The sequence below is a fragment of the Galleria mellonella genome, unplaced genomic scaffold (genome assembly GCF_026898425.1).
Source record: "Galleria mellonella isolate WM207_F2 unplaced genomic scaffold, CSIRO_AGI_GalMel_v1 utg266, whole genome shotgun sequence".
NCBI lineage: Eukaryota > Metazoa > Arthropoda > Insecta > Lepidoptera > Pyralidae > Galleria > Galleria mellonella.
In genome coordinates, this window is record NW_026442061.1 from 3,063,283 (window position 1) to 3,089,438 (window position 26,156).

The following is a 26,156-nucleotide window of genomic DNA, read 5'->3' on the forward strand; positions in this document are numbered from 1 at the left end:
CTGTCTATTTTCATAATTATGTTCCTGAAGATGTAACTTAAAATCTGGTGTATTCTTTATCTTGATATCATATGTAATCAACAACACCTATGAAAAAAGAATAATCAAAATTGGTTATAAATTTACGAAGATATCTCGTAACCTTAGATTATATAGATAGAGCATCGAACCTCGAAAACGGTTCAACTTTTTGTCAGCTAATTGTCAAATTAGCTGACTTTTTTTCATCAGTGATCTATATACTTACACATAAAATGTATCTTGACATTTTATTCAATAAATAAAAAAAGTGTTCACGCATTAAAAAGATAAAATTATAAAACATAATAAATATAGAAGTCTCTTTTTTTGTACAACTTAGAATGGCAAACAAGCTGATGGAAAGTGGTAACCGTCGCCTATAGACGTGAGCAGTACCGTGGACATAACAGAGTATACTGTTTCATCCATGATACCCCCCATGCGTTGCCATTCCTGAGGACTCAGGTGTTATTCCTCTGTACCCAGTAAATTCACACCATATCCCACCCTTCAAACCGAAACACAGCCATGCAAACACAACTGCTTTACGGTTGAAACACGAATAGAATAGAAGTACCCAAGCAAACGACTTTTTGACATCCATGAAAATGATTAACGGCTCTCATATCTAAATGTGCATAAGTCTATGTATCAAAAGGTTAATAAGTAAGGCATCCCGGCCATCCCCGGGGAGATTTACGGCTGCGCTATGGATTATCTTCACGACTATCACGGTTTAGCGGGTAGCGGGGGCATTAGTAATATTAATATCACTGTCACAATAACATAAACACAATAATTCATTGTATAATACATTTCAATACAACTTAATGTAAATGTAAATATTAAATTATGTAAATATAATTAGCGGCCCATCCCGGCTTCAGTAGGAGTTACTTTTCAAAACACCTATGTCCTAAAAGTTACAACTTACCTACCTATACCATACTGGTACGGTGAGAATTTTGAAGTTTTATTTAACATGCCTCGCGCGCTAGACCAATACTAGTATCATAATAAAAAAAAAAAAAAAAACTAAAAAATTGAAGAATCGACTGTTAAACGAAACACAGTTCGCCGGGTCAGCTAGTAGTAAAATATGTTTACAGGACAGACTTGATGGCTGATGGCATTCTCTACCAGTCAATCGTTACGCTAAACAGAAAGTTTCTTATTTTCGCATATGGTGTCATCTAAGTCGTTGCACGTCGACCCATACGGATCTTTTGTGCTTCCCCCTGACTTATACCATCATTTCATAGATCCTATGTGTTACCCTAACGATATCCCGTGAGGGATTGTCAGTAATAGAGACCGAGAATCCCATTGCTAGCAATATACCCAACCAGGTCGACCTCCTCGCGGTTCCCCCTGGAAACTATCATGTTTAATTCCTGATGAATTCATCATGATAGGCTAACAGGCCTGTTTTTATCCTCTCTGATCACCCTTCACTGGTGCCCCGCCAGCGTATCCCATTAGCGCAGGTGGGGTTACCACTCCATTGTCATCCAATAAAACAAAAAAAAACGATATCCCGTGGTTTAAGATATCTGTAGTCCCCTAGCTCCAGATAAGCCGTTAAACAGAAAGTAAATACGAAATTGTACAAGAATCGAACTTACAACCATCCAGAAAGTGCCAGTGTGTGTCGAACGGCTGTACTGCTGGCGTAGTCAAACAGGCCACAACTTCCGTTCCGGTACTCGTCACTGTCTATCATTAGTGTAATTGTGAAGTTTACTAATTAACAAATTTTCACTGGCACTTCTTTAATTAACGCCGAAAGCAGTGTACTAGTAATTACTGACTAAATTCGCTCGGCTGCAGCGCTACATTGCTATAAAGAGAATTTACAACAATTTCCTTTTTTTTTTATTCCATAAATCCTAAAAATGAGGAGAGTTTTTTTAATACAACTTAGAATGGCATACAAGCTGACGGCCCACCTGATGGAAAGTGGTAACCGTCGCCTATGGACATGAGCAGTACCATGGACATAACAGAGTATACTGTTTCGCTCATGATACCCCGCATGCGTTGCCATTCCTGAGGACTCAGGTGTTATTCCTCTGCACCCAGTAAATTCACGCCATATCCCAACCTTCAAACCGAAACACAGCCATGCAAACACAACTGCTTTACGGTTAAAACACGAATGGGACAGAGGTACCCAAGCAATCGACTTTTGTACAAAGTCTCCCTCTGGAGATCGATCTGATAGGGTATATTTTTAGTAATAGGGTTGCTATTCATCATTACTAACAATCCATTCCCCCCGCAGTTAGGCTTTAGAGATGTTTTAGAGATGTTTTAAAATGGACGCTACTGCCCATCCCTCACCCTCCCTTAGTCGCCTTATAAAATACCCACGAGAAAGAAGAGAGTGGCCTATTCTATGCCGAGACCACAGGGCCATGCCGGGATCACACTGGAACATTAGATGAGTTTTTTACATTTTTCTGAACTATATTTTATTTTGCAGAAGTTCATATCACTGGTTATTTAATAAGAATTATTTTGTTTAATTCCGCTACCATTAGTATGCGTGTGACTGCCAACACTCGAAGATAGACTACTATTACCAAAAGTTCTACAATCTCTCATATCATCTCTGATTGTCATTTCGTCCACGCACGTTGTGTGACATGTGTTTCACGTCTATACCATTGTCTAATGTTATGTTTAGAGGGAAGGAATTGTTAGTAATGCGGACTGTCAATCCCATTACTACCAATATACCCTGTCAAGTCAATCTCCACGTGGTCCCCCCTGGAAACCATCATGCTGAATTCCAGGTGTATTCATCACGATGGGATAACAGACCTGCTTTCTAACTCTCACCTATCATCCCTCACTGGTGCTCCAACAGCGTATACCGTTAGCGCAGGCGGGGTTACAATTCCATTGTCATCCATTAAAAAAAATGTCATATTCATATATATGATTCATGTTCATCTATTAAAAATTCCTTCTCCAAATTAATAAATTAAATCTTAAGTTTTAGATAACTTCAGAGTGAATACAATGATGGCTGGTTCGTCCGTCATACTCGTGAACGGGTACTTCTGGTAGAAACTGGTCTGTTCAAGAATACTAAGTCTGATTTTAATTTTTGTCAATATGATTTTTATAATAATCATTTTCATTTTTTTTTTTCTTTTTCTTAATTCACTTTTTATTTGAAAAAAGCAACAGCTGAGTTTCTTGTCCGTTCTACTCAGCAAATTTGGCGGTAGATTCATAGAAGATTACTAATGAAAAATTAAGTTTACATAATTTTTTTTTTTATTTCTTATTTACTTATAAACACTGCAAAAACAACCCTTGTCCCTACTCCGTCACTATACACAGAGACGCTCAGTTAAATTTTAAACTTTCAAATTAACTGAAAACAAGTAATGCTACGTTTTAATTATTCATAGTACATACATCTAAATGTAGTAACCAAAATTGTAGCCCAAGAGCGAATGCTATAATAATGTTGACATTCGGTATGTGTACAAACAGGGAGCGCGGCGTAATTTACTAAACAATATTTAACTTGGGAACACATAAACTTACTCCACAATCTACGCCTTGACACATGAGTGGGACCTCTATGAGTATTAAATAGTTGGAGAGCTCGAATAAATTTCACTATAGTCATGAAGCTGAAGACAAATTTATTACAGTGTTCTCTTATTTCTTTTTTAACGTTGGAAAAAACGTAAGGTACAGTTTTATTTATTGATACAATTAAAGGAAAAAAAATATTAATACATCAGCGTTAACTATCCACTCTTGAACATAGGCTTTCCCCATAAGAGGAGTTTTACCAGTCCGCTACGCTTGGCAAGCGGGATAGCAACCGCAAATATATATATATATATATATATATATATATATATATATAAATTAATTTAAAGATAATTATTTACTAAATACGTCCAAGATAAAAAAATCAAAGGAAAAAACAATACCAATAAGTATTTAATAATTGTATATAAAATTTAATTGTCTTTTGTCTGCATATTACAAAATTAACAAATTTAGATCACCATGATATTATAACATTATTTGGATTTAAATTAACATAACAGTTATTATGTCCGTCATAATAAGTCCATTTATTTTGCACCGACTAACACGGGCCCTTCTATTTTTCATATCATTAAATTTGTTACGGATCTCACGACTTAAATTTCCCAAGGGAATGCCTAAATTTCTTTGTACACCTATATTGTGGTAGGGATTGTTGACTCGAAATTTATTTAATTTACCCATTTCCTTTTCCATTACTACTTAGGCTTAATATTTTTTTTAACTGATTTTAAAGGTAGTTGCCAATTCAACGTTGTTCCGTCGTATACGTTACCTGATACGTTCGGCGATTCTTAACAGATTTTAATGATTATTCTCTGTTCAAAATTTTATTTTTATGAATCAACATCTTATATTATCTTATATTATTTATATTTGTATAAACAAAGTTACAATTCTGTAATGTAAAATTTATATAATTTTTTAAAACATGATCAAAATTAGGAACATCTCAATTGTGTGCCCCCAATTTTACAATATTTGCCTTAAATACATTATATATTAAGTTTATATTAAGAGTATATTAAGGTATCTACAGGGTTGACCATCTGCACGTGACACCCCTAGTGTTGCAGGTGTCCGTAGGCTACAGTGATCGTTTACCATCAGACGGGCTGTATGCTTATCTGCCACCTTCATGTTGTAAAAAAAAACAACTAATATAAAAAAAAATATTCATAAATTATATTTTAACAGTTGACAAGTCACTTTAATTACTTAAATTTACTCACTAATTACGTTATATATGTACAGTAAATTATATATTTATTTTATTTCCTTGTTTCCATGTCCTTACAAGATACACCTCAATTCGACATGGTACAACAAACAACAATGGTTAGGTTTTACAGTAATATATAGTAAACATTCCAGCCCTTGTGAATTCCGTTTCAGAACATATGAAGAGATCTTTTAGAAAATAATAATAATAATAAACTCTTTGTTGCGCACAATAGAGATGTATACAAGGAGTATTTATACAGAATGTGCATATACAAAAGACGGCCTTATCGCTAAAAGCAATCTCTTACAGACAACCTGGCATAAATAATAGATAAGTACAGAGAGAAAGGTAGAGGACACAAGTCAGGCACTTTTTTTTTAATGGATGATAATGGAATGGTAACTACGCCTGCGCTATCGGTATACACTGGCGGGGCACCAGTGAGGGATGATAGGTGAGGATGAAACAGGTCAGTTAGCTCACCGTGACGAATGTAACAATAAATTAATCACGATGGTTTCCAGGGGGTACCACGAAGAAGTCGACCTGACAGAGTATATTGTTAGCAATGAGGCTACTAATCCTCATTATTAACAATCCCTTTTTCCCCATTTATTATATTATTATATTTATATATTATTATCATATAGAAATATTTTCTTTAGTATTATGAATTTTTACATAATAACCAAAACCAACCCTAGGTCTATACCGTACTGTATTTGCACACGAGCTCTCAAAACCGGCAAAGCGTCTGCAAAATAAACGGCGAATTCATTATCGCCGTACACCGCTCGGGCATCGTCTCGCGTCGCGTCGCTGCTTTTACGATATATTAGTTGCGCTATCGTTCTTATATCCAGCTCTCGGTCTATAACATAAATAAACTGTCGGTTTCTAATCCCCGTGCGATATTTATCCTCACGACATACGAGTACATTTAGTTGTGTAAAAAATTTAATTCAATCATGAACGACGAGATTTGTTTTATACAACTTAGAATGGCAAACAAGCTGACGGCCCACCTGATGGCAAGTGGTAACTGTCGCCTATAGACATGAGTCGCGCATGATACCCCCTATGCGTTGTCATTCCTGAGGACTCAGGTATTATTCCTCTGTACCCAGTAAATTCACGCCATATCCCACCCTTCAAACCGAAACACAGCCACGCAAACACAGCTGCTTCACAGTAAAAACACGAATGGGACAGAGGTACCCAAGCAATCGACTTTTGTACAAAGTCTCCCTCTTGGGAAAGAGATTGTTAGTAAAAGGGTCCAATTTCACCATTACTAGCAATAGACCCTATTAGGTCGACCTCCACGCGGCTCCCCCTGGAAATTAGTGGAATTTGTCACGATGAAGAAAGACCTGCTTTCATCGGTGATAGACCCCTCACTGGTGCCCCGCCAGCGTATACCAACAGCGCAGACGGGGTTACCATACCATTATCACCCATTAAAAAAAAGACTTTATTGTGATCACAATAAAGAACAAATTCCGTAACAATTCCATAATCGCTTAATCTTTTAAAGTCCAGATGCCTGTTTTTTTTTATGGGTGATAATGGTATGGTAACCCCGTCTGCGCTGTTGGTATACGCTGGCGGGGCACCAATGAGGGATGACAGATGAAGATGAAAGTAAGTCAGTTAGCCCATCCTGACGAATTAAACTAGAATTAGTCACAATGGTTTCCAGGGGGAACCACGTGGAGGTCGACCTGACATATATTGCTAGTAATAGGGCTATTTGACCCCACTACTAGCAATCCCTTCCCCCCCCCCGAAGCCTGTTAGGCGCTAACTTTTTACAAATTGACTCCAATTCTTGTTAGGTTACTTACTACCCACTTTAGCCGGTCAATTCAGCGATCCAACCCAAAACTGCTATAATTATTCATGAAGGGCCAGGTTTTAGACGCATCCAGTCTCACTTTAGATGCCATTACCAGTCTCCCTTCAACCCTTACGGTACACCCTACGTACACCATATAAATATTTACGACATAAAATCCCCCGAAAGTTCCATCAAACAAAATTATACTGTACAATTCTCGTTACAAAGTCAATTTTTATTTGTATTTTTATTTTTATTCATAGATAGATATTTGGAAGTATACGAGTATAAAAAATTGGGTAGCGCCGTCAAAGGCTGATGAATTATTTTGTATAATAAAATATTGTAGAAAATTTTTCGTAGACATTAAAAATGTAAGTTATTTTTGCGTAAATTACGAATTTAATATCTATAAATACCGTATGGTCCCGGCATTGAATGGGCCATTCTTTTTTCCCGTGGCTGTCGTAAGAGATAACTAAGGGAACTTTATAGTCGAGGGATCGGCAGCAGTGTCCCTCTTAAAACATCTTCAAAGCCTAACTGCGGTTGCCAACCCGCCTGCCAAATGTGGCAACTACTGGAAACCTCCCTCCCTTCCCCCCAATAGAAGAAAACCTATGTTTAGCAGTAAACAGTTTACAGCTAAAACATATATGCAACAAAATTCTGCGAAATCTGAATTACGTACATAAAATAGTTTTCACGCGCGTATATCCTATTGGTGTAAGCAAAAAACAATAGAATGCCAAATGTTACGATCCAAATAGATCTGTTACGCTTCCCCCACATTCATCAATGTATTTCACATGAATTCTTTTTACTTATGCCCTTTTTCGCCTATTCGGTAGACACCCTCCGTTACACGTTCGTCTAGGACGTCCCCCAGCGACCGACGTTCGCTCGTTTTCGTTCGATAGATATCTTTCGTAGTCCTTCATTCATCAATCCTTTAACCAAATTTATAAGACGTTTAATAGTGGAATATATATGTATAAACTTAATTTTCAACTTATCCTAACAGCTTAAATTGCTTGTTTGCCGTTTTAAGTATCACAAAACTTACCCTACCAATCGAATTGGAGACCTCATTTACAACCGACTGCAAAAAGAAGAAGATTTTTAATTGTATTGTATTGTTTATGTCTGTTATTTCTTAACTCCATCAGTTATGAACCGATTCGGATTTTTTTGTCCGAAAAGATATACTTACAGATTGGTCATACAGAACTTTTATCAAAATCAGTTAAATAGTTTAGTTTAATTCAAAATAACACTAGTCTTACCAAAATTATAGTAGATTTTTCGTGGAACTTAATCTAAAATTAATACTTAACAATGTGTCTGTAAAAATATATGCATCCAAATGTAAATCAAAAGATATAACAATCTTTATTTTTTATCCAAAGAGAGATTCTTCTTAAAGATTATACCAGAGGGACACTTTGTACAAAAGTACATAGTTTGCTTGGGCACCTCTGTCCCACTCGTGTTTTTACCATGAAACAGTTGTGGAAGGGATATGACAGTGAATTTACAAGGTACAGAGGAGTAACACCTGAGTCCTCAGGAATATCAACGCATAATGGGTATCATGGACGAAACAGTATACTCTGTTATGTCCATGGTACTGCTCATGTCTATAAACGACGGTTACCACTTTCCATCAGGTGGGCCGTCAGCTTGTTTGCCATTCTAAGTTGCATAAATTAATTTAATTAATTTCTTTTCTTTAAAATTACATCCATGTACTCCCTATGTCCCTAACTGGCCGTATGGTCCCGGCATAGAATAGGCCACCCCTTCCTTTCCCGTGGGTGTAAAAGCCGACTAATTGAGGGATTGGCAGCAGCGTCTCTCTTGGAAGCTCTCTAAAACCTAACTGCAGTTGCCAATCCGCCTGCCAAATGTGGCAACTACTGGCAAACCCACTCAAAGGGAAGGCTTATGTTCAGCAGTGGACAGTTAAAGTCTGATATAATGATAACTGTTTTTAACAATTATTCACTTCTCTTAATAGAATTATTTTCGCCTTTTTCAAAATAACACATACTTTTTATTGTTCTCACTAAAATATTAGACTTAAAAACTTAGCAAAAACAAAAATAAACCAATTAATTTAATTTTGCTTTTAGAAAACAGCACCGAAGCGCGCGGATAACAAAAGAATTAAAGTCCTACCTCTGCACATACTCCCAACGACCCCTGAGACATGCCGCGTGATGAGCCCTGTATAAATGCAGACACTACGCTCACACTACAAATCTTTCCGTACACATTGCCGCAAAAACCAATCCTATTAAATATATTTAATACTAAAGTTTTTAAAAATGGATGTATGTTTATTACTTTTTCACGCAAAAACTACTGAATGGATTAAAATGAAATTTGATACACGGGTAGTTAAAATCCTAACTTAGTACATAAGTTAGTTTATTTACTTTATATACTGCATTTATTCTCTTTTAAGATCAGACAATATATTATTTATTTTATACTAATTTTTTACCGCTGGTTCGTACGCATGGATTAAAGAAGTAGGAAAAAGTATGAAATAGACTGCTTCTATATATATATATATATATATATATATATATATATATATATATATATATATATATATATATATATATATATATCAAAATAAAATATATACTATATTTTAAGTTAGACCTTTAGGAAACCAGAGGGAGACTTTGTACAAAAGTCGTTTGCTTGGGCACTTCTGTCCCATTCGTGTTTCTACCGTGAAGCAGTTGTGTTTGCATGGCTGTGTTTCGGTTTGAAGGGTGAGATAAGACAGTGAATTTACAGGGCACAGAGGAATAACACCTGAGTCCTGAAGAAGGGCAACGCATGGGTGGTATCATGGGCGTAACAGCATACTCTGTTATATTCATGGTACTGCTCATGTCTATAGGCGACGGTTACCACTTTCTATCAGGTGGGCCGTCAGCTTATTTGCCATTATAAGTTGTATAAAAAAAAATAACAGTAGTTATTGTGTGATGTCCAAACAAATATACAGACAGAGAGACAAAATGTCTAAAAGTTTTTGGCCTTATTGAAACCCCCTTATATTTTTTTTTAAATACCTTCCATGTACAGACATCATTTGGTTTCAATTTTATTATATTACTAATATTTTGTAATATTTTATCCTTGTTTCATTTGTTTTTAGGTACCTTTTGTAATTTTCCTTCTAACTTGTGAAGCCAAAGAACAACTTTCTTTCTTATTGCTGTAAGGAATTCCTGCACATTTAAATTTAATACACGTGTTGATATTTATTTATTTATTCGTTATTGATTACATTACAAAAAAATGTCTGATACAGAAGGCGGGCTTAATGCTATACAGCATTCTCTCCCAGTCAACCTTTGGTGAAACAGAAATGTAATTATGCAGTGAAAAATTGAAAATTATTGTAGATAAACAACTATCCATTGTGACCGTGTGTATGCTACGGTATAACTTGGCTCTTCAGTTTTTTCCATCAAGTCTTTGTGTCACGCTCTCTACTGATCCTGCGTAGCACCATGCCTCTTATATAACTATATGTATAACCTCCTTGGACTTGTGTTTTCTTAGAAAATAAGAATTAAAGACTTCATATAGTTGCATTTAATTTACTATCTGATCATTGTAAAGTCCTATGTTTTTTAAAGAAAATTCTTTATATGAATGAGTACGTACAGAAAAAAGGAATTGAGAAAAATGTTCCAAAATCTACAATAATAATACATATATAGATATTTCATCATACCTATCTTTACTAATTTTATAATTGTGTAAAAATGTGATTTTATAATTCTAAATTTAAAAAAAAAATAGAAATTTCATCAAAATCTATTTGTTCATTTAGCTTTAAAATTACTATATTTTAAAAATAACTGGTTTTGCCAAACTGGTTGAAATTAGTTTTTTTTTTTTTTTTTTTAAACTAATTTTCTTTCATGATAATATCATTGGCCGTGTAATGATAAATTATAAAGGCATCCACTAAATTTGTAGTCCAACAATTATTGGCCATTCCATATTGGGCAAAATATGTCCAACCATATCCCAATTCAACGTTCAACAAATAATATGCGCATGCATAAACTGATTTAGTACCAAAAAGCACACCCTACTAATCCTATTCAGATCGACTTACTCTTTGCGCAAACTCCAAACACACTGTATCTTTATCAAGTCCTTAACAAAGGTCTAACCTCCTTGGCACTTGTTATCATATAGATTGATTCATTCCTGAAAATATGTGGAAAATTGAAGCGGGCTTGCTCAATTTGCGTTGATTTCTTTATCCCGCTGCCGTAGACGCGGCGGGCCCGTTGAATCCAAATGAGCTAGCGGGTCGGGTCTTATTGATAGCGGGCGGGCTTATTGATGAGGCGATCAGCACGTGATCGGAAATTTGATTGTACTTGTTGAATTATATCGTTTTATGAAGCGGTCAATAAAATAAACACAGTTAAATTATAATACGATACCTACTTATACAAAAGCTTTAACTGAAATAGTTAAATATCTAGAAACAGTATTAATTAAATGTAAAAACATTCCTCGATGATCCAGAGGTCGGAATACAGTAACCAAAATATGTACTTTAAATCGTGACAAATCACGAGAGATAACTCGACTGTAAAATGAATTGTAAAAATTGATTTCAGAATTGTCAAAGACATCGGGTAACATATATAATACAACCATTAATAGAATTTATTCAAGAAAAAAAATTTCGACTTCATTCGCGGCGAAATCAATTATTTTGATTTAAAAACTAAACTACTGAATCAGTTTTGATAAAATTTATATTTAATTAATTTGAAAGTATATCCTTTAAGATAAAAAAAAGAATTTTTCAAATCGATTTATAAATGATAGAGTTGTAAAGTAACAAACAAGAAAAAATACAACCGAATTGGAAACCTCGTCCTTGTTTTTGAAGCCGATTGAAAATATAAACTAATAGCTGTATTATTGTAAAAGTTGTAAACTTATTCCTCTTGGAAATCACTTAAAATTCATAAATATGCCTATTGTATATGTATTGTATTGTATTGTGAAAATCTTTATTGTACATAACTCAGATTAAATACTGTATCAAGGACAAAGATAACATAGTAAACAAAGAATCGTTTACCATCGTATTATTGACTCGCGTAATGCACAAACTCCACGTGTGTCCTCGCGCGTCGCTCCCGCGATACTGATTGATACTGACATTTCTGACAAATGTACCCTCACGTATATATCCTTGAGACAGCGTAGGTATTGCCATACACCACAACGCTAATATATCATTAACCATTTCAGAAGAAATACACCGAATAGTAATAGAGTGATTTGCCAATACGTGGTAACTATATAAATACATTTAAAAAAATGTACCCTTATTATTTACAGAGGTAATTCAAATTTGCATTTTGATTTTAACCAAATACTTTAACAAAAATTAATGATAATTGCTTCCTGTAAAATCACATTTCTATTACATTTCACATTTCCATCTCTTTTGCTGATTATCTAAAATAAACTTATAATAATAATATTGTAATCTAATTAACAAAAGGGATTAAAAAAATATGTTATCTTTAAATATAATTGCAATTTGTGGAGAGATCAGAAAATGTGTTATTTTAGTTTGAGATAAACAAGATCACAAGATCTATGTTCCCCTGTCAAAAGTCACATTGGGAATAACTATTAGAAAGGGAACATGTGAGGTATAAAACTTTCTACTAAGCAACTACTTTGATCGATCTGATATCTATTGTCGTAAAGTAAAGACAAAATGTCTTTCGTATTGATCGCCGCCAGAGGGGAAAAAGCATCAGTACCAACTCACTCAAAGCATAACTATATCAAACTATTACAATACAATTCGGATTGTATTGGATAATAAAATATATAAATTATTGTGTAGAATATATTAATTAATTTTTTTTTTATTTATGTAATTAATATATAATGTGTATGAATGTGTGTGTATGTGTATTTATGTACATAATGTGTGTGTATGTACATAGATATACGAGTATATTATTACGTAATTAACAGAATTACACTATTGTATTAGGTTATAACACCTATAAAAATAGTGATAAATTTAGATATAAACATATAAAATAGAAAAAAATTAAATATACAGAATGAATCGCCTTTTATACAAATATCTAGAAATAATTTCTTAAGATTTGTTCATTTAAAGTTATTTAATATTAATTTTAATGTGTATTATTGACCTTTTTGATACATTTGTTTACTTACATAACTGCCTGATACATTAACACTGAATATTTTCTTATTGAATTTTCTCAATTTTTTTAAAGAAATATAAGATAAAAGTCTATGAATTTCCTTCGTTTACGAAACGAATTTTAATAGTGAAATGTATTGAAAATTTATATTTTTATTACAAAATAAAAGAAAAGACCTATAAATAAAAAAAGACTTACCAATTAAACTATTAAATCAAACTATTACAATACAATTCGGATTGTATTGGATAATAAAATATATAAATTATTGTGTAGAATATATTAATTAAATATATTTTTTAATTTATATAATTAATATATAATGTGTATGAATGTGTGTGTATGTGTATCTATGTACATAATGTGTGTGTATGTACATAGATTTACGAGTATATTGTTACGTAATTAACACAATTACACTATTGTATTTTTTTTAATGGGTGATAATGGAATGGTAACCCCGCCTGCGCTAACGGGATACGCTGGCGGAGCACCAGTGAAGGGTAATAGATGAGAATGAAAACAGGTCAGTTAGCCTATCATGATGAATTCATCAGGAATTAACCATGATAGTTTCCAGGGGGAACCACGAGGAGGTCGACCTGGTTGGGAATAATGCTAGCAATGAAATTTTTAGTCTCCATTACTAACAATTCCTTATCCTCCCAAACACTATTGTATTAGGTTATAATACCTGTAAAAATAGTGATAAGTGTAGATATAAATAAATGAAATAAAAAAAATTAAATATACAGAAATAATCGGCTTCTATACAAATAACTAGAAATAATTTCTTAAGATTTCTTCATTTAAAGTTATTTAATATTAATTTTAATGTGTATTATTGACCTTTTTGATACACAGAGAGACACACACCACACACACACGCATGCACACACACTCATTCATAATACTTATTTATACATGTGTATTGGTGGTGAGAGAAAGACAAAATAAATAAATAAAATAATTGTATTATACAGATTAGTTACACAATTGTGAGTACTGCTAAAAAGCCTATGTTTAATATCTATATGCATGTATATGATAACACGAGTACTGCTTCCTACAGGACAGGCTCAGCCTAGTGTAGGAGGCAATGATAAATTCTGGGCTAATACAAACATACTTTGTTAAATAAATAAATAAATAAATAAAAAAAATAAAAAAATTTGTTTACTTACATAACTGCCTGATACATTAACACTGAATATTTTCTTATTGAATTTTCTCAATTTTTTTAAAGAAATATAAGATAAAAGTCTATGAATTTCCTTCGTTTACGAAACGAATTTTAATAGTGAAATGTATTGAAAATTTATATTTTTATTACAAAATAAAAGAAAAGACCTATAAATAAAAAAAGACTTACCAATTAAACTATTAAATCAAACTATTACAATACAATTCGGATTGTATTGGATAATAAAATATATAAATTATTGTGTAGAATATATTAATTAAATATATTTTTTAATTTATATAATTAATATATAATGTGTATGAATGTGTGTGTATGTGTATCTATGTACATAATGTGTATGTATGTACATAGATTTACGAGTATATTGCTACGTAATTAACACAATTACACTATTGTATTTTTTTAATGGGTGATAATGGAATGGTAACCCCGCCTGCGCTAACGGGATACGCTGGCGGAGCACCAGTGAAGGGTGATAGATGAGAATGAAAACAGGTCAGTTAGCCTATCATGATGAATTCATCAGGAATTAACCATGATAGTTTCCAGGGGGAACCACGAGGAGGTCGACCTGGTTGGGAATATTGCTAGCAATGAAATTTTTAGTCTCCATTACTAACAATTCCTTATCCTCCCAAACACTATTGTATTAGGTTATAATACCTGTAAAAATAGTGATAAGTGTAGATATAAATAAATGAAATAAAAAAAATTAAATATACAGAAATAATCGGCTTCTATACAAATAACTAGAAATAATTTCTTAAGATTTCTTCATTTAAAGTTATTTGATATTAATTTTAATGTGTATTATTTATTATTAACCTTTTTGATACATTTGTTTACTTACATAACTGCCTGATACGAGTACATTGACACTAAATATTTTCTTATTGAATTTTCTCAAATTTTTTAAAGAAATATAAGATAAAAGTCTATGAATTTCCTTCGTTTACGAAAAGATATTTTAATAGTGAACTGTATTGAAAATTTATATTTTTATTACAAAATAAAAGAAACGACCTATAAATAAAAAAAGACTTACCAATTTAATCTTGACTCGCTATTATTCTAAAAATAAATGTCTAGCGCCCTAAGCTAAAATCAAGAGCTGGCTACCAGACTTACTACAATTGTTGCCATTGGAAATCTAGTCTACCATAGACTATATTATTGGAATATATAATAAATATATTTTGTTCGCTCGAATACTGATAAATTATAGATAAATTTCTAATTTTATGAAAGCAATTAATTTTAGACAGTACGACAGTTTCAAGAAGACGAAAGAGAGAGTTAAGAGTTGCCATAGTGAAGAACAAAATTGTTATTTTAACTTACTACTATTGTATACTATTATTAGTATTTTTAATTAAAAGTGAATACAACCCATAATAACCATTACTGTCACGTCGATAATTATGGTATTTTGCTAGTCAATAAAAATCACTTATGCCTAATTTACAAGATTCATTGAAAACTAGCTATATCCCGTAACTTCGCCCGCGTAAATCGATATATAAAGTATCTTATATACTAAGTTAGGATATAACCTATCCGTGCATCAAATTTTATTTAAATCTGTTCAGTAGTTTTTACATGAAAGAGTAACAAACATCCATCCATCCATCGTTACACTTTCGCATTTATAGTATTAATAGGAAAAATAATTTGTTATGTACCATATAATAATTATTTTAAATACACAATCAGGACTTAACGCGATATAAAAGCTTTTACAGGTAAATATTACCTACATATTAGCTTCTTTATTGCCAACGATTCCCTGTAAAAGCTTTTACATCGCGTTAACACCCGATTGTATATTTAAAATATGTATACACACCGCTAAAGTTTAAAACTAATAATTATTTGTGGTACAATTTTTGGACAGAAAATTCTAAAATACTAATTCTAAAATATTGTTTAAAATAATCATTGATAATCTGTACTTGAGCTAAACAAAGAGGAAGGACTTGATTTTTTGTAAGTTTGTTTGTAATAAATAACCTCAAAAATAACTAAGCTGATTTTGAAAATTTCTTCATTTATCGAAAATTACATTACCGGCAAGTAATACAGGCTATATTTTATTTTCAAATAAGAAAAACCGTGCGAAGGTGAAGTGGGCTGCTAGTGTGTTACGTTTTCCTTGAATAACCAAATTGACAGAACGCTCGTAGCTTTCTTTTAACATTTAGACAAAAACAAAAATCTAAGAGTAGAATCCATAAGTATTCGCTTATATTAGATAAAATGTCGAAGTCTCAAAGGACATTCACAAAAAGTGAATTCACTCCTTCGCTAAAACGCTCCCTCGCCGTTCGTGAGCAACTGACGCCGCGCCTCAAAATTCGCTTTTTGACATTTATATTCGTAGTGCGGGCCTACGTAGGGTACCGATGACCTTTTTACCGGCGCTGCGGTTGGGTCAGGCTTTTAAATCCCACAAAGGCTTTTGAAGTATGACAGCAGTTGGACAGTAAGAAGTGAGTACTTATATCAATTTGGAATATTGGGGATCTTTTTGAATAGTTGAATGTTTTAAATCGGAGCAAAAGGGAAAAAGTCCCTCCAAACTGGACCTCCGTAAAAATCGTACTATTTAAATTATTTTTAATACACCGTAACATTTCAGTCGTTGATTGTCCACTGCTGGAAATAGGCTCTCCCTCCTCTTCTTTAACTCAAGAGACGTCAAAGAAAAAATATAATCATGACTGTAAAATATTTTTTATAGTAAGCAGTGCTCTTGTCAGTGGAGCTCTTGCCACTCACTACGATTTTCAGCGAGTCCCTTCACCTCTTGATACGACACTTTTTTCTTGACCTGCTTGATACATATAAATTGGGGGGAAAGGGATTGTTGGCAATGGAGTTTGAGAATCTCATTGCTAGCAATATGCCCTATTAGGTCGACCTCGACGTGGTTCTCCCTGGAAACCATCGTGAACAATTCTTGTTGAATTCGTCACGATGGGCTAACTAACCTGCTTTATCCTCACCTATCATCCTTCACTGGTGCCCCACCGGTGTATACCGATAGCGCAGGTGAGATGGGGGGGGGGTTACCATTCCATTATCACTCATTAAAAAAAAGGTACATATAAATTATATTTTATGATATATTTAAATATATATATATATATATATATATATATATATATATATATATAATATTTATATATATATATAATATATATATATATATATATATATATATATATATATATTTGAAGATATATATTAATAATAATGTTTTTTTTGCAGATACAAAAAGTGAATCGGTAGAAAGCGCCAGCGCATCAACGGGGAGTTCACAAGAAGACGAGGATCCAAAGGAGACATGGATGAGAGCTCCCAGCAGTGGTGTCACGGTCAGGAGCGGAGAGGACGCTCTCCTTACGTGCGTGGTGCTGGGGGCCAGGGGCAAACCGGTACTGTGGAAGCGGGCGAGTGACCGGCAGCTCCTAACCGCTGGGGGAGTCAAAGTCACCAGGGACGAGAGGGTACACGTCCTGCATGATGACAGTGAGTATCACGCAACTTTACAATTCACTTCTTTTTTTTTGTTTTATGTTACGTAATATCTTCCATTCCTGAGGGTCGTAAAATACGATTAAGAGAACTTAATGGTCGAGGCAGCAGCGTCGTTTAAACATCACCAAAGGCTAACTGCGGTTGCCAAGCGTGGCAACTACTGGCAAAACCCACCAATATGGGTTGAGGGGGCTATGTTTTACAGTGGACAAGAGCTGATACATCTTTTTTGTGTAACGACTTTTTTGACAAACAATTAGGCCAGTTTTTTTTTTATATTCTAAGTGGCCAACTGATTGTAGAGTGATGGTATGGTACGGTTGGTAGATAGAAAGTGATAATCCTAATAATCATGGGCACCACCATAGACATCGCAGAGTACACTGTAGCGTCCATGACACCATTCTAAATTCAAATATTTTAAATCAAATATGGCTACGAAACTGCGCTCCTGAGTTCTGCATTTATAAAACTATTTAATGAAACTTGGTTTGAATTAAAGATGAGGGAAAATATAATAAAATACCCCCGGATTTCCTGCTCTCAGTTATCCGCAAACTAGAATGGCAGGCAACCCTTACTTGTTCCAATTTTTTTGAAAGCAACCCTATATCGTCGTATAGAAAAATTAATAAACTTTTATTTGAACAATCTTATCAAAAGAAATGTTAAGTTAACCAAATTACAATTTTTTTTAACTATTTTTACTTGGCAATTCTACTAACTGAAAACAGATAACCTCAGTGCGTGTATTGCATTATATATTCACTCATCTTTCTTTTAAACCAAGATTCATTAAAAAGTTTAATACCTACCGAATCCAGTGCCGAGATCTTAAGCTATGTATGTTCTATTTATTTTCAAATAAAAAATAATTTAAATACTTGTACTTGACTATTAAAAGAGATTATTCTCTCGTTAACCTCAAACTAATAGTCCATTTTACCTTTGAAGTACGGAATTCTTAATATAGGCATACTAAATAGATAGATAGATAGATACTCTTTATTGTTTCCTCCATAAGATTACCATAGTAAACTTATTATAACTACAAACAATTACAAGAAAATACTACACTGAGAAAACAATGGGGGCATTATCACTAAGAGCAATCTCTTCCAGGCTCACCTTTGGAGAGTAGTATGCACCTATTTATATTATATAAAGGAATTTCGGTAGAACATTGACTTTCATCGCCTACTTTATCTCACACTTAGGTTGCTAGTTCAGGGCTCCTGTAATTCGCGTTATCTTTATTTACGATTTATGTGTACACGAAAATAAACAATAAAAATAATAAATAATACCTAAACTTACCCCAAATTAACAGAAGATTTTTTTTGTTTTGTTATTTGCACCTATTTTCAAAAACTGTCGTGCTGCAGGTCGATGTTTGTTTTCCCGCGTCAAATTCACACTGGTTGCATGGCGTCCACACCAGAGGGCAGGCGTCTCCATATATCTCCGTCGAGAGTCATTTACAGGGATGATTTATATTTATATATGGTTGTGCGTGTGTGTGTGTGTGCTGTGGCAATGAAAAAGTGTAGTGTCACGAAGTTATTAAAAAATATTGCAAAAAAATAAAAATTTTATATGTAGGTACGTTTATTTAACTCTTTGTTTACGATCCACCTCTCGATACCTTATTAGTCAACGTATATAAGTTTACAAATGCAGACTATGTGCCTAGTTATTCGTACTATATTGTGCTCACCAGAGCGATATCACAAGCGAATCTCTTTAATTTGTATCGCTTTGAACTTCTCACAAAGGTCGGGCCATGGCTGACTTCGGAACAAAAGCACTACGAAAAACTGTCTGGAATTTTTAGAGAGATGTACAAATTTCGATTCCGAAAGGTGGTTCTCTCTTTATCTGTTTTTTTTTTTATGTGAGCATGTTACTCGTTTCATTTGCAAATTCTGGACGGATCCTTCTAGAGTTTACTACTATATTAATCCCATAACAACATTTGTAACAATTGAAGCTGCCGTTTTGTAGTGAACGAAAATTTGTTACAAAGCAATCTACACAAATCTACATGACAACACGCAATTCTAAATTCAAATTTGAAACTTTTCTAAATATTTCCAATTTAATGTTGCTATCTAACTAAAAAAGAAGGACGGAAGGGAAGAGAGAGACCAAGGCATAGTAACATAAGGCATATCAAGGAAGGAGTTGGTGTCGTGTCGTATCAAGAGGTGAAGAGACTCGCTGAAAATCGTAGTGAGTGGCAAGAGCTCCACCGACAAGAGCGCAGCTCTTAAATAGGATAGATAGATAGATCTAACTAAATTATCTATGAAGAATCTCGTCATTAATTGTTTGTATGTGTCTGTATGTGTGTGTGTGTGTGTGTTTGCGTGGGCTTTAGCCTGTGCGAGTGCGTTAGTGTGTGCAGATGTGTTACTGTGTGCGTTTGCGTGCGTGAGTGTGTCTGTGTGTGTTTTTTTACAAGAGGCAAACGAGCATGCGGCTCACCTGATGATAAGTGACTACCGCCGCCCATGATCACCCACAACACCAACTGCATTGCAGGTGTGCTTGTGTTTGTGTATGTATGTGTTTTTGTGTTTGTTTCCAAAGTACATTTTTTTTATACAACTTAGAATGGCAAACAAGCTGACGGCCTACCTGATGGAAAGTGGTAACCGTTGCCTATAGACATGAGCAATACCATGGACATAACAGAGTATACTGTTTCGCCCATGATACCCCCCATGCGTCGCCATTCCTGAGGACTCAGGTGTTATTCCTCTGTACCCTGTAAATTCACGCCATATCCCATCCTTCAAACCGAAACACAGCCATGCAAACATAACTGCTTCACGGTTGAAACACGAATGGGAAGTTAAAGTGACTCAAAATTTTAAACCTATATTTGGAATTCTTCGGCTGATATTCCTTTAAAAAAAAACACATTTTTATTGAAGTAACATTTCGTTGTATGAATTATTATGGATCGATCGCTATATCACCGTATACCCAAACCCATTACCCTCCTTTAGTCAATAGTCGGGTAAAGCAAATTCGTTTTGTATTAAAAAAAAACTGTTACAAAATTGAGAAATAGTGGTAACAGCGGATAAAATGCCTTTGTGCCGTCGCCGCGTCGCCGCGGGCGTTGGCAATATTCGCGCCGTCAAAGCGCCATGCTATTGGACAAAAAGAGACTGTATTACGTTATACTAGAATACATTATGGAGGGAAATCGAATCGATATAAAAAATCGTTTATCGAAGGCGTCGTGGCTCAGTGGTGTACCACACCGAGTTATACACAAAAGTCAAGAGTTCGAATCAGGCGGGCAACTAAAACTTTCTGTAAGTCTTTTCCGATAGCAGATAACTTTTTATGCAGCTTAATAATAATAACAGTTCATTCAGCAAGCAGCCACATTTTTAAATTTAATACGTATTTTTAATATTTTAAAAACCTTGGCAGAGATAGACTCCACGATAGAACGTAATCTTAGTGTAGGCTCCACTGGGAATCTTAGCTACCTTTATTCGCCTGTAAATTCTATTGTTTCACACACAAACAAAGAACAACCATCCAAAACTGACGTCAAAATAACAATAGAACAATAAGAAAGTACTCCTAGGTTTATTTAAATAACGACTAAGAGGTTTTATAAAAAAATTTGTTAATTACTAATTCATATACTTATTGTTTAAATTTATAATTGTGTAATCAAATTTTGTTTAAAAAAAGCAACTGTTTTATATCTTGCCAGTTCTTATTAATCATAAAAAAATACTGTTTATAAATGCTTATATATACTGTTATTTGCTTAATTAATATTTATTCTTAAAAAATAAATAAGCTATTAGGTAATGGCAAACAAGTTGACAGCCCATTTGATACAACATGCTTAATGTTGTATCAAATGGGCTGTCAACTTCTTTGCCATTACCTAATAGCTTCATAAAAACAATTACGACTAACGCAGCAAAATTAACAAATGAAGTTATATACGTAAGAAAGAAAAAAGAAATTTATTCAAGTAAACTTACATTTAAGCATTTTTGAATAGTCATTTTTTCATTACCGCCCATTCGGAACGCAATTTCAGCCAAGAACAAGCAAGAAACTCAGCTGTTGCTTTTTTTTTCGAAATGTTTAACAATATACCATGTAGATAGATAGATCTCTTTATTAGACAGTACTGGTATTTATAATTTTATTAGGTAAGTTATTTATTATTATGTCAATTTAAAATCATAGATAATTATTTTTTATTATAATTTATATTCGCAACTACTACCCTCAAGCGCTTTTTGTTTTAACCTAATGGTTATCTGATAAAAAGCGCCATACAAATTTTATTGTACAATAAAGAATAAATAAGTATCACGTAAATCTTGTTTCAGCCGACGAACCGCTCCAAGGTCCAGGCATCATGAAGGGTGGCGACGTGTGGGCGCTCGTCATCAAGTCGGTGAAGGCTTCGGACGCCGGCCTCTATACGTGTGAACTGAACACTGAGCCGCCCGTAAAAAGCTTCCATAGGTTGACTGGTAAATATTGATTCAAAATCCATAATTACTAATCCTATTTCTACCATTAATACTAAAACTAATACCGATACTGATACCAACACCGATACTAATACCAACACCGATACCGATACCAATACCGATACCAATACTAATACCAATATCAATACCAATATCGATACCGATACCGATACCAAAACTAATACCAATTAGTATTGGTATTAGTATACTCGTGTGAGTTTGGCTCCCTCTAGTGTTAATAATTTCTAAACTATCTTAGTTACGTAAAAGGCCACTAATACCACAAATAAATTTGGATAGATCCACAACATTTGTATGTTTGCATATCGATACTCATTCACAATTTTGAATGGATTTGAATGAAATTCAACAAAAAAAAAAGATTATAACCATAAACTAACATATAGCAATCAGGATCCTTTGTCTACTAATTTATACAGCAATACAGTTAGTATTAAATGCAGAAAGAACAAAACAAAAATGACATTTATTTAATTTTATAGCTCACAAAACAAAATAACAAAAACAATAGACAAAGTAAACATTTTTTTTATGCAACTTAAAATGGAAAACAAGTTAACGGCCCACCTGCTGAAAGTGGTACCCATCGCCTATAGACATGAGCAGTACCATGCACATAACAGAATATACTGTTTCGTCCATGATACCCCCCATGCGTTGCCATTCCTGAGGGCTCAGGTGTTATTTCTCTGTACCCTTTAAATTCACTGCCATATCCCACCCTTCAAACCTAAACACAGCCATACATCTATTTAAAAAAATATATATATATATATATATATATATATATATATATATATATATATATATATATATATATATATATATATATATATATATATATATATATATATATAGATTGATGAATGATTGTGGTACAATTCATCACAATGGTTTACAGCAGGAACTGCGTAGACTTTTCGACCTGATATCAATGGGGCCTCTAACCATTACTAACAATTTCTTACCCCTGTCAGCTGACTTTAATACAGTGTTTTTATATTTTTAAACATATTTTTTTTTATTTTGTAGTGATATCCCGAGGGCTTACGCCACCAGAGCAGCAAAATGTAACAGACAGTTACTCAGCCAACGCACCGACGCCGTCGTCGTTGGCTCTGTCACACAACTACACGGATTGCTGTTTAGCTGCGAACATTAGCAGCGCCTGCTTAGGCTTCTGCAGTATACAGACAATTCTAGAAGGAACCGGACAAGACCCAGAGACGTGTCAGCCCGACTTCCCCGCTATTGTCAAGTAAGATTTCTTTAGGCAGCTTAAATAGCCAGTTAACCGACGAAAAGTGATAACCCTAGTTTATAGACGTGAGCAGCACCATGGACACTACAGGATACAATGTAATACTCATAGTACCCTACATACATTACTATTGCTATGAACTTAATTAAAGTGGTATGCCTCCATACCCTGTAAAATCACTACCATATCCCAAAACTTCAAACCGAAACAACCGTACAATAACAATAGCTTGACAGCAAAAACACTTATTATGGAAATTTATTAATATTTACTTAATTTTTGGATCAACTGGGTGACCTTTACAGTCTTCCAATACACTCACCCAGGTAAGCAACATTACAGTAGTACACCATTTGAGTCTCTGTATTAAGGCAAAGCGTTCAACTATCAAATAAGTATAGGATCTTCAACATTTTTTTTTTCGAAAAAAAGTTCACGATATAAACTTCACCTATATACGTAATTCTACTATTATTTTATAATACTTTATGCGGAAGAAGAGAGAAAAGAAAAAGAAGTTTGCTAAAGGACAGATGGATGTTTGTTACTCTATCACGCAAAAACAAATGAACGAGTTTGAATGAAATATGGTACACAGATAGGTTATATTCTAAATTAACATATAGGATACTTTATTTATATATTTGTAACAGGAAAACTAAAACTTATTTATATAAATAAATAACTATAAGATAACAGCAATGAAGCCACCTATAGGTTTTCACCAATAGACACAATTTACAAAATTTGACAATGCTTGCCTCAAACAAATAGCGCAAGAAGTATAGAATCATCTATCCGAGGCACCCACACACGTGAAGCAGACATGAGTACTACATATAATATAGTGAACATTACCAAACTTATATAAAACAAATGTGCTCAATATAAAACATATAATTCCTTGTCAAAAAATCGCCTACTCAGTATATTTCTCGCTGTAAATACTTCTCTATGCAATATACTATGTACTAATTCACATGGGCGAATTCACAGGATACAGCTAGTACATAAAATTATAATATTATGTATTAATCTTTCCCATTCATTAACCCAGGTGTATGGCAGACGGACGGAACCACGTACCATGCTGTGTCCAAGAACGCGTACCGGATATTTGCCAAGACGTGTGTCGAGGGGAGTTCACACCAGTCACAGACAATATTAAGACACACTACTCCTGCGCATCTTATATGGAGAAGACTTTGGCCTGCATTGTGGAAGGCATTGGTAATTTCTTAGATACTTAAATATTTACCAAAAACATTGGTACTATATACAATAAGTTATAAATAATGTGAAAGTAGAAAAATGCTTGGGTATTGACTTCAGTGATCAGAAAGACCTCTAATCGACCCACAGTTTTCTGGGTCGACACTGTTTCTTATGGAAGTCTATGTTCAACAGTGGATAGTTAACAGCTGATATGATGATGATGATGATGATGATGATAAACGAAGCCTTAACGTCAAAGCATGCATTCTAATATATTTTTAACAAATGAAATGGCAACTTCACCTGCGTCATTAATTTACACTGATAAAGTATCAAGGGTGAGATGAGGTCAGATTATCTGGCTTGTTTATAGGAGCACGATGACCTTTACTTTAGGAGTAAAGGTCATCGTGATAAATATATTGGTGGCAATAAAACGACTAATCTCCATTCCTTATAACCCCCTTATCCCTAATCAAATAAAGTGTTATTTGATTAGGGATAAGGGGTACACTATTCTTTCTTTCGCTCTGAACCTCCAAACACGGGCCTGTCCATACCATCTTCTACTAAAATTAAATTATTTTTCAGAACTTCTCCCAAGCCCACCGGAAGAAGTAGAAGTAGAGCCATTGAACGAGAAGCAGCTGAACGTATCCTGGCTTCCGCCAATAGAGAACAGTGACACAGTCACAGAGTACATCGTGAACGTAACCACGTTACGTTCCTTTGACGCCCACCTGATAGATCCCTCAGAGAGTTCTATGAAGAATGATACGGCGAGAACCATCCAAACTGTAGCATATAAGGTGCAGGCAAATAAAACTTATTTGGTGTTGGATGATCTACTGCCATTCACTATGTATGAAGTCACCGTCACGTCATACAACATTCATGGATCCAGTCTTCCTAGTTATGCTATCAGGTAAGTATAGTAGTATGAAGACCTACTTCTCTATCACAATAAGGATACGGATGGAAATTCATATATAAACTTCCACCATATACAAGCATTGGTAAACGAGTTCACTTGCTTACCCGCTTTTATTTAGATTGTTTGCATTGAAATATATTTGTATGAAAGAATTTAACGGAAGCTAATTTTAAAACATCTGATTTCAAGATATCTTTCATTAAACTACGCTTGAGATAGAAAAATATGTAAAGTAATACGCGATTGCATCGCACTGCTCGCCTGCAGCCAATCAAGTTTTAATAAAAGCAATAGAAGTCCAAACAACAATTATAAGAAATGTTGTCTGTATGTTTCTTTATAGAATCTAGAAGTAATATATTCCATTGGTTATCCTGCTTCTGAAATTCACGTGTACGAATTAACGGGCAACAAACTAGTATCATAGAAGACAGAAAATACGTCATTATACTTAAGTGGGAGCAGAAACAATCTATAGTAATTGATCTAACTACACTCCCATATACAAAGTCATGAGTCTGAGA

General features: G+C 34.0%; 1 protein-coding gene across 3 annotated transcripts in view; it reads left to right on the top strand.

Moving 5' to 3' along the window:
- LOC113521031 (Ig-like and fibronectin type-III domain-containing protein 1) overlaps nucleotides 1–26,156 on the top strand; it is a 252,947-nt gene that overhangs the window by 198,658 nt on the left and 28,133 nt on the right. For all 3 annotated transcript variants that reach the window (XM_052895159.1, XM_052895161.1, XM_031908880.2), the window contains 5 exons: nucleotides 17,406–17,666; nucleotides 22,055–22,201; nucleotides 23,255–23,480; nucleotides 24,541–24,713; nucleotides 25,290–25,623. In XM_052895159.1, the coding sequence (XP_052751119.1) occupies nucleotides 17,406–17,666; nucleotides 22,055–22,201; nucleotides 23,255–23,480; nucleotides 24,541–24,713; nucleotides 25,290–25,623 (1,141 nt within the window). The remainder of the gene's footprint in view (nucleotides 1–17,405; nucleotides 17,667–22,054; nucleotides 22,202–23,254; nucleotides 23,481–24,540; nucleotides 24,714–25,289; nucleotides 25,624–26,156) is intronic.